We start from the raw sequence: 9,009 nt of genomic DNA on the forward strand, positions 1-9,009 counted from the left end.
TATATAACACCAAAAGCGTCAATAACAAAACACATTTTCGATCAAAGGTTTTGATTTAAACATTGGAGAGAGCAATCGCTCAAAGGAATGAATGGGAAAAAACGAATTGAACCGAAACAATTGGAGAATATTTAAGACAAGAGATTAAGAACGATAATTGTTAAGGCCGCATTGCAAAAAGGAATACATGTAATAAAATGTATAAGAGTCAAGGTCAAGATAATTAATATTGCATAAAATTAAAATAAAGTATAATAGTCGTGGATTCGATGAGAAAACTTTGTCGTAACCCTAGAAAGATACTAAGCCGTATATATAGTCGTCATACCTTTTCTTTGCGTAGCCCAAACTTGAAATTTAATTATCATAAGACCCTTACATAATCTTTTGAGGCGATTCCAAGTCATTTCAAAACTATATTTTAAAATGTGTACAAAAAAATTCAATCATAACTTTGCGACTTAATTTAGAAGATTAAGATCTTAATCATTTTTTCTTCTTATCTTTTTTGGATTTCTTTGTTGGTGGGCAGGTTGGCGTTTCCCCTTCAACTTCCATTTTCACCAATTCCACACTGAAACCCTTAATGTAAGGTTTGACCAGGCGGAAAACCAATTTTTCATGCTGTACATTTCTCGAGTCAAGACTAAGGCGTACAGTCACTGGATCAAAGGAATGAAAAACGACATTGCCGCAACGTTGTGTATGATCCTCCTCATTGAAAGTGAAAACGATTTCGCTTTTAATGCGCTCCAGACCATCTTTGCCATCTTTATCCGACTTCAAATACAAAGTACCCTCTAGACCATATTTCGGGATGAGAATTTGAAGGGCATTCTTGCGTACGAACAAAACATAGCTAAAAAGATATTAAAAAAATAAGAAATTATTTTTATAGGCAGATGTAAGTGGTTCTTACCCCTCTTCGTCTTCTTCTTTGCCGCGGAAAAAGAGATGCGTGTTAAGAGCCACCGATGCTCGACCGGCATACTGTGCCATTTTATGTCGATAGTTGAGATTATTGCATAATTCCTCATTGGATTTGCGCTCCAACAACTGAGCATAAGTGCTATCTGCTCCAATAGATGCGGCCAGCAGACGGTGTACCATTATATCAGAATACCGACGAATCGGCGAAGTGAAATGTGTATAAATAGACGCAGCAAGACCATAATGGAAGAACTCTTCTTTCTGTAGGCTACCACTGATGAAGTACACAGCTTGCATCATGCATCGTGTAGTAAGGATACGAATCATAGTATTAAAATAGGGATTATCCACTTTGACACATTTGTCCAATGAATGGGACAGTGACAAGCCGGATTCAATGTCCACCTCGAAGCCTTGATAGCGTGCTGCTTTGACCAAAGGATCAAAATTTGTGGGTGGAGGACGTGGATGCCGTCGAAGGACAGCGCATTCAGAGAATTCGGCTGCTATATGCTGGGCTACTGTAATATTGGCCAGCAACATAAACTCTTCCACCATGGAATTGGTGTCTCGCATTTGTTTGGCCTCCACCTCAAGTGGTTCATGGGTTTCACTGTCAACTTGAAAACGAATTTCAGGTGAAGCCAAGACCAAAGCTCTGCCGACATGAAAGAGCGATTTTTGATCAATTTCAGGTCAATTTAATATTTCTTTTTCCACTTACCCGTTGTCCATACGTCTTTTCTTTAATATTTTCGCCAAACGATTCAGATTTCTCAGCGATTTAGCTATTTCGCCCTGTTCATTGGAGTCATCGATCATCACTTGAGCCTCTTCATAAGTCATGGCTCGCTTGGATTTGATGACGCTCTTGTGGAAACGTTTATTTAGCACATTAGCTTCCTGGTCTACTTCCCAAATGCAAGAGAATGCAAAACGCTCTACACCGCCAACAAGAGAGCAGAGATTGGAACTAAGCAGCTCGGGTACCATATCAATGCGTTTGCCGACTAAATAGACCGTAGTGCCACGAGCTGCCGCCTCCTTATCCAAAGCATTGCCGGGTCGTATGAAATGACTGACATCGGCTATGTGGACTCCTACCTCTAAATTGCCATTGGGTAGGTCGCGACAATGGAGGGCATCGTCAATGTCCGTGCAACCTGGTGGATCTACTGAGCAAATGTAAAGATCTCTAAGATCTACACGTTTGGCATAATCTTCTGGTGTAATTGTCCAAGGCATTTGAGGCAAAAAACTTAATACTTCCTCGGAAAACTTGCAATGCGGAACATCATGTTCCAAAAGAATCACCTCGTTTTCGGTGGCCATGTCACCCAATGGACCCAGCGAGCGAACAAAGTGGCCATGTGGATAACGCGAATTCCTAGGCCAAGTATCAATAGTGACAATGATGCGCTGATTTAGTAATTTAGCCGCCTGTCTTGTCTCGATTCGGATGCGGGGAATCTTTCGGTCAGCGGGCACAAAAATATGCCGATTGGTGTCCTCTATTAGGCTGGGCTGCAAGATGCCACAATATTGACGCCACTTACGACGAACAATGCCCACAATGCGACCCGTCGGTGTACGTTCGTCTGTTTTAGCAGCCGCCAAGGCAGCTTTTTTCACTTGCTGCTCCTCTTGGGCGCGCTCCTCACTGGGCACATCATCGGCATAAACATTCTTCTCCTCCAGAACAATCTCACTAGGGGCTGACCATTCAGTTTCGGGTAACAGTTCGACGGCAACTATGTCACCATCGACAGCACGATTTAATGATTCTCGTCCTTGTAAAAGAATCTGCAATGTTTGAGAATTATAGTTTATTGTGTGTATCCCTCGATTATTATATATTTACCCCTTTCTCGTAATTCTCCACATTGACATTGCCCTCCAAATAGTTCTCACGGGAAGCCTGGAAAGATCCTTGTAGGTATTTTTTTTGACGTAGACCCTCAAGCAGTTCCTTCATGCTCAAATGTGGAGGATACTGAGGACGAGCTTGCTTTTCATTTTCAAAGGACTTCTGCGACAGTTTGTCTACTAAAAGGGGGAAATCTTCAAGAGATTTCACATACTCAGCAGCTGAGGCTACCAAAATATCCTCAGATTCTGCTTTGGATCGATTGCCGGCATCATCGGTTAATAGAATTACCCGTGTAGTAGACTGACCACTCCGTTCAAAGCTCTTTGACGATTGGGAGTTGATTAAGTGAGTGTCATACCACTTTGTGGCCAGGCGAATAGCACGATCATTACGATCATTTGCAGATTCATTGGGCTCCCGGTCGGCATATGTATCTCTGATTGAAAGTAAACCAATATTACTATAGAGATCAAGATATTTTTAGTAATCAACTTACTTGTGATGCTCATTGACAAAGACATAGAAATTCCTGGATCGATCGTGTATGATCTCATTAAAACGCTTATAAATCGAGGAACTCTTATGCTTCACTTCATTAAGAACAGTGCTCAGAACTATCACATTGTGTAGGACATCCTCCTCAAGCACATCAATCTGATCTAGCACCACATTTGTGTCCAGGACAATGTAGTGTGGATGCTTGAAGAGGGTACTATTGATTTGGTGTCGCGTGGTCAATTGATACACTTCGTTTTGGAAGCAATACTGACACAAATCCGAACCACAGCCAATATCATCACGTAGATAATGCTCCCGGACAATCCTTAAGACATTGCCACGCTTTGTTTTACGCGTAAATTCACGTAAAGTTTGCATTTTACTTTCGTTGTTGCTATTCGTTTACTTTGCTTTTGCATGTGTTGCACATGTGAGCCGGAATTGTTGCACGACACGACTAGAGATGAACAAGTGAAAGAATGAAGAAACAAAAACGACTAAAAGGAATGATGATTCGAATACATATTCTACTTTGGAGGGCCAATTACAGTCGGATCGGCGAATTTCGTTATGAGCAGCGAATCCCATTCGGAGCCGAAGTCTAATGGTTATTTTTTTATTTAAATTTTTTTATGTTATATAAATTATTAACTAAATATAATTCTAAAATAGATCTGTATCTATTTGATCTATAAAAAGTTGCTAAAATTATCCATAAATATTTTTTCTCGCAGTGTGTTCATATGTGTTAATCAACACTACACGCTTATATATTCATAGGTTAGTCAATACTTATCTTGTTATTGTCCGTTCTTTTTGCTTAATAAAACGTTTGTAGTCTTTGCTGTCTGAAGGCAATGGACTCTAATTTGCTGCGTTTACCTAACGGAGATGGCCTGCCGGTAGTGTCCACCAACAGTGAGGTGAAATCTCCATTTCTTATTGGTGTGGCTGGCGGTACGGCCAGTGGCAAATCGACGGTGTGCAAGAAGATTATGGAACAGCTGGGCCAGGCGGAAATGGAGGACACACAGCGGCAAGTGGTGACCATCAGTCAGGATAGTTTCTACCGCGAATTGTCGCCGGCCGAAAAAGCCAAAGCCCAAAAGGGTCTCTTTAATTTCGATCATCCCGATGCCTTCAATGAGGAATTAATGTATGAGACATTGCAATGCATATTGAAGGGGCAAAAGGTGGAGATACCAAGCTACGATTACCGGACGAATTCCCTGTGAGTTGAGCAAACTATATGACACTTTAAAATTGCGTTTCTTATGACATGATTCTTTTCAGGAATTTTGAAGAAATGTTGATTATCTATCCCGCGGATGTAGTCTTATTTGAGGGTATACTAGTGTTCTATTTTCCAAAAATTAGAGACCTATTCCATATGAAACTATTTGTGGACACAGATTCTGATACTCGGCTAGCAAGGCGGGGTAACTTTATTTTGGAATTTCCCTTTTATTTCAATGACTTGACCCTTTTTGTATATATTTTTTTTTAGTGCCACGTGATATCAATGAGCGTGGCAGAGATCTGGATGCAGTGCTAACCCAGTATATGACATTCGTAAAGCCAGCTTTTGAGGAGTTTTGTTCCCCTGTGAGTTTTGTTTTTCCTCTTGTAGTGTATACATAAAGTTTAATCCAATATTTCCTCTTCTACCTTAGACCAAAAAGTTTGCTGACGTTATAATACCTCGAGGTGCAGACAATACAGGTGAGAGGGCGTCTAGCCATAATCAAGCTACACTGACACACATACACATCCACTATTGTAGTCGCATTTACTTCTACACACCTACAGAACGAAACACTTGTAGAAAGCTAATACATTTTTTTTGTACTAGTCTTGTTCTTTAATAAGTATTAACCTATGAACAATCAACCAACAAATATTTTAAACCCGAAGATAAAATAGACAGCTTGATGTTATTTTGTTTCTCGTTTTTGTGTTCTTTTGGTTCATTTTTTTTGTTTTGTTTTTGTTTGTTCCTGTTCGTTTTCTTAATTGTATTTCTTGCAGTGGCCATTGATCTCATTGTACACCATATTGGGGAAATTCTCGCCGCCACCAACAACGCACAGCACAACAACACAGTCCGAATTGCAGCGTCCAGCATGAAGCGCGATCACTAAAACCAAAAAAATTCAACAAACTCTAGAATACAGACAAATATCGAACTGAAAGTTTCACTAACGTCCTTAACAAAAAAAAAAAAAAAAAAGAAATCAGTTAAAAGCTTGTACTAATTGCCCAATCTAAGCGCTGGATTCGCCTTGCCAAGCCCGAAACCCAAGTCCTTCTTGTCTCTACTTATTCTTTTAACATTTTAAAATTATATATTAATCTAATTTTAAGCTGGAAAAGTGAATTATTACGAAATGTCTACATCATATAATGAATTTCTATGTGGGCTTCTTTTTTTTTGTCGTTCAAAAACTAAACTAAAATTCGCTTATCTAACTTGGGCAAAAACCTATACATTTATACAAACACAAGTGAAGCACTCTGAACCCACAGTCAAAAAATATAATTAATTTATTCTTCTATGTGTTTATATTACAAATCTAGCTTTAAAAAAAAACAAAAAAAAAAAGTCAAGAGGTATTCCTAAAATCCAACTTAAACTTGGTTAAAAAATGTTTTCCTATTTCCATACAGAAAACACTGAACATTCATAATGAGTAAAATTGAAAACACGTGGGATTTGATATACTCTTGCAGACTTTATGCAAATCTCGTACTCCTAATATATTTTTAAAAATATTCTCCTAATTTATTTTTAAAAATATTCTCATAATACATTCATCCAAACAAAAAAAAAAATAAATCTTATTTAACTGAAAACAACATATTACTGAAGAGAAAAAACTTGACCTGTTCTTTTGAGAACGATTTGAAATATCTGTTGAATTTAAATAATTAAGATAAACTAAATTATATTTTGATCAATATGAATACAGTCTGCAAGAGTAATAAACCACTATAATCGATCTATTATCATATTTATCATTTCGTTTTTCCATTAATTTTGGGTTGACATTGAACTACACCTAAATACTACTTAAAATATAAATGTATATGTTTAAACTTGTTGTATTTGCTACGTTTATACGTGATTAAAACTAGTAACTAAACTTATAATGGGAAATGTTCTCAGTAACTAGATAATAAAAATGAAATTAAATAAAACTTTCTCCCAATAATTTAGAAAATGTAAAATCCATCCAAATACAAGCGAATAATTGAGAGAGATCTCTTTAACCAATGTAATCGATTGCTTGGCATTTCAAATGTATCATATCTTAGACTAAGCTGATGTAAATCTCGAAAAAAAAATATTTTAGTCCCATCATTTAGAATTATTGAAATTTATCGTATAAACGTAGTACATGCCTCCTCCGGTACATACAACACCGCTCACACACACACACACACACACACACTCACGACAACCACAGCAGCTATAAAGTATGCAGACTTAAGAAAATGCCGGCCAATAACCATAGGAAAAACAATAGAGAGCACAACTGAAAACTGAGTTATCCTAAAATAGATCTACTTATAGAGTAAGTCTTTGTTAGTGTAAGTAATGCGATCACTGACCGCTTTTAGTTGGGCAACCAGAGCAATCAGCGGCAGCCAACAGGTAAGCGTCGCAGTTTTCAAACTTTCATGTTGAATTTTTTTTCCTGGTTCCCTTTAAAATGCTAGTATAAGAAATTTGGGAGTCATTTTGGAAAATTAAATTTAGTTCTTTCTTTTCCTCTTTACAGTGGCCATTGATTTGATAGTTCAACATATACGTGATTTTCTCAACAATCGTTCGCGTCATGGTTCAACTGGCAACATTGCTTTATATATGAACTTGGATTTGGGTCCGAATGCAGCCCCAGCAGCTGGCAATGATAGAGTTGGTGGAATTGCAGGAGGTAAGGCTAAATTGCAACAGCTGAAGGGCAAAGCACGTCCCCACTAACACCCAGCAACATGTGAAAAACTATCGGATTGGAATTGACTCTAACACTTAAACTAATAGCAAAAGCAAGATATTCTACTAATCATTCATCCTCTATATGAGGGATACATATTGTTAAGCCATATCAAACAATGATATACTCTATGTTTCAATAACTAAAAGATGCCAGCGACAATAAGACTGGCACCTACAATGCCATCAGACGTTTCTCGACACTCTGCAAGGAGCTCAATATGCAAGGAAATTTCTTCTTCGACAGAAACAAGAATCTGCCGCATCACTAAACCAAATGATTGGACCGACACGCGGGAACAGGAGGTCGTAGGAAGGTAGGCAGCTAGTTGGAGTCACAGCGTAGTACAAGACACAGCACACACATGTTCATATAGATGATTGTTAAAATATATTTTACTGTTTTTTTTTTAATAAACCGGAAATGGCTTTAAATACCATATAAAGTTATAGAATATATAAGCAAAGATTATTTAGTTCATTGAGCGTAATGAACTTGTTTTTCCAGTATGTATTTAAATATTGCACTTGTACATGGCATTTATTTTACGTACATCTCCCGATGAAAATCCTCGACGTTGTCCCATCTGTTTGGCATCAGCATTAACTCTTAATGCTTTCAATGTCGGCTGACCGTTGCGGCTAAAACTCGTGGGTGAATAATGCATCACACTGGCATAATCATATGCCACACCAAATCCATATTGTGTTTTTGAGCTGGCCTTTTCGAAATTGGGAATCGTCTCTGGTTTGATATTATCAGTCATCACCATAACGTAAGAGTCACGCTCATGACGATTTTGCTCATGGAAAAAGCCAAGGGCGTGCATCAGCTCATGTATGGGTGTGCCATACGTACGCAGGCAAGTGGGCGATTGAAGATTCACTTCCTGGCGTCCGCCCAGTCGACCAACACCACTCCAACAACCAGTTTTGCCACTGCCAATGGAAATGTAATCCTTTTCAGTGGTACGTGGCTTAAAGCGCACACAAGTTTTGGTATGATATTCGCCAAAAGCATGACGAATGTTATCCATCTCCTGTTTGGTAAACGGTCCAACTATTTCATATGGTACAATTGCTCCTGGCCAGCGCGAACTCTGAGTCAAAATGCCATTACGAGTACCATTCGAGCGTGCTAGGCGATAACTTAGCGGTATCAAAATATCCCCCTCAAGATATGTGCCCAACTCTTCTGGATTTTGTTCCGATTTATCATCGTGAGCATCAACCAACTGTCCTGTTTTCTCAGTATCAGGTGCACCAAACACCGCTTCACCCAAATGGGAGAGATCTATCCATTCGTCTTCCTCAATATCTTCGTCCATATCGACAGGTAGCGCCTGAGCCATTAAAAATAATAGCAAACTAGTTACGAAAATTTTCGCAAACTTTGCCATTTTCTACTGTTTTCTACTGGTGCTTCGAACTCAGACTGAGGTGGCATTTATAGTCGCTAGTGTAGCTTCATGGAACCTAGACCTCCACAAACTAGAGCCGATAAGTCTACCGGGTATGCATGTAGCTATGCGGTTTTATCATTGCCGTTTTGTTAACTTCTAATTTGCATAGCGTGTGCCCACTTGTTTGCCCCTTTTTTTCAGTGATTTATGATCACTTTTATGCTCGTTTTTATGCTCACTTGCATATTTGTGTCAAATGGCAACTAAATATTTTACTTTTTCTAGTTTCAGGTTTTTTAGTCTAAATTTGA

The 9,009-nt window shown here is 38.6% G+C and overlaps 3 protein-coding genes across 4 annotated transcripts; 1 reads left to right on the forward strand and 2 right to left on the reverse strand.

Moving 5' to 3' along the window:
- Positions 1-396: 396 nt before the first annotated feature.
- LOC6649441 (exosome complex exonuclease RRP44) lies at positions 397-3,779 on the reverse strand. Its single transcript, XM_002072389.4, has 5 exons — positions 3,297-3,779; positions 2,792-3,236; positions 1,655-2,733; positions 920-1,588; positions 397-859 (listed from the first exon to the last, which is right to left on the reverse strand). Exons 1-5 carry the CDS (start codon positions 3,674-3,676, stop codon positions 487-489), a joined length of 2,946 nt encoding a protein of 981 aa, XP_002072425.1. The 5' UTR covers positions 3,677-3,779; the 3' UTR covers positions 397-486.
- A 308-nt stretch (positions 3,780-4,087) lies between these two features.
- On the forward strand, positions 4,088-7,707 carry LOC6649442 (uridine-cytidine kinase). Of its 2 annotated transcripts, XM_015177086.3 has the most exons (6): positions 4,088-4,529; positions 4,592-4,737; positions 4,806-4,903; positions 4,972-5,020; positions 7,081-7,236; positions 7,446-7,707. In XM_015177086.3, the coding sequence occupies exons 1-6, from the start codon at positions 4,156-4,158 to the stop codon at positions 7,565-7,567; spliced, it is 945 nt and encodes a 314-aa protein (XP_015032572.1). In that variant the 5' UTR covers positions 4,088-4,155; the 3' UTR covers positions 7,568-7,707. The 2 variants fall into 2 exon arrangements, with proteins under 2 accessions (XP_015032572.1, XP_002072426.1); XM_002072390.4 differs by lacking the exons at positions 7,081-7,236; positions 7,446-7,707 and adding an exon at positions 5,327-6,577 and having other exon boundaries at positions 4,091-4,529.
- Positions 7,708-7,726: 19 nt separating this feature from the next.
- LOC6649443 (hatching enzyme 1.2) lies at positions 7,727-8,964 on the reverse strand. Its single transcript, XM_002072391.4, has one exon. It carries the CDS (start codon positions 8,693-8,695, stop codon positions 7,811-7,813), a length of 885 nt encoding a protein of 294 aa, XP_002072427.3. The 5' UTR covers positions 8,696-8,964; the 3' UTR covers positions 7,727-7,810.
- Between the last annotated feature and the right edge of the window lie 45 nt (positions 8,965-9,009).

Source organism: Drosophila willistoni, chromosome 3R, assembly GCF_018902025.1.
Source record: "Drosophila willistoni isolate 14030-0811.24 chromosome 3R, UCI_dwil_1.1, whole genome shotgun sequence".
Taxonomy (NCBI): domain Eukaryota; kingdom Metazoa; phylum Arthropoda; class Insecta; order Diptera; family Drosophilidae; genus Drosophila; species Drosophila willistoni.

Bases quoted from the DNA above. Each gene is read 5' to 3' on its own strand.
- LOC6649443 (XM_002072391.4), bottom strand. From the start codon at position 8,695: ATGGCAAAGTTTGCGAAAATTTTCGTAACTAGTTTGCTATTATTTTTA.
- LOC6649441 (XM_002072389.4), bottom strand. From the start codon at position 3,676: ATGCAAACTTTACGTGAATTTACGCGTAAAACAAAGCGTGGCAATGTC. The intron at 1,589-1,654 runs GTAAGTGGAAAA...TCATGTCGGCAG, and splicing joins AAAAGACGTATGGACAACGG to AGCTTTGGTCTTGGCTTCAC. The intron at 860-919 runs GTAAGAACCACT...ATATCTTTTTAG, and splicing joins AAAGAAGAAGACGAAGAGGG to CTATGTTTTGTTCGTACGCA.
- LOC6649442 (XM_015177086.3), top strand. From the start codon at position 4,156: ATGGACTCTAATTTGCTGCGTTTACCTAACGGAGATGGCCTGCCGGTA. The intron at 5,021-7,080 runs GTGAGAGGGCGT...TCCTCTTTACAG, and splicing joins TCGAGGTGCAGACAATACAG to TGGCCATTGATTTGATAGTT. The intron at 7,237-7,445 runs GTAAGGCTAAAT...AATAACTAAAAG, and splicing joins AGTTGGTGGAATTGCAGGAG to ATGCCAGCGACAATAAGACT.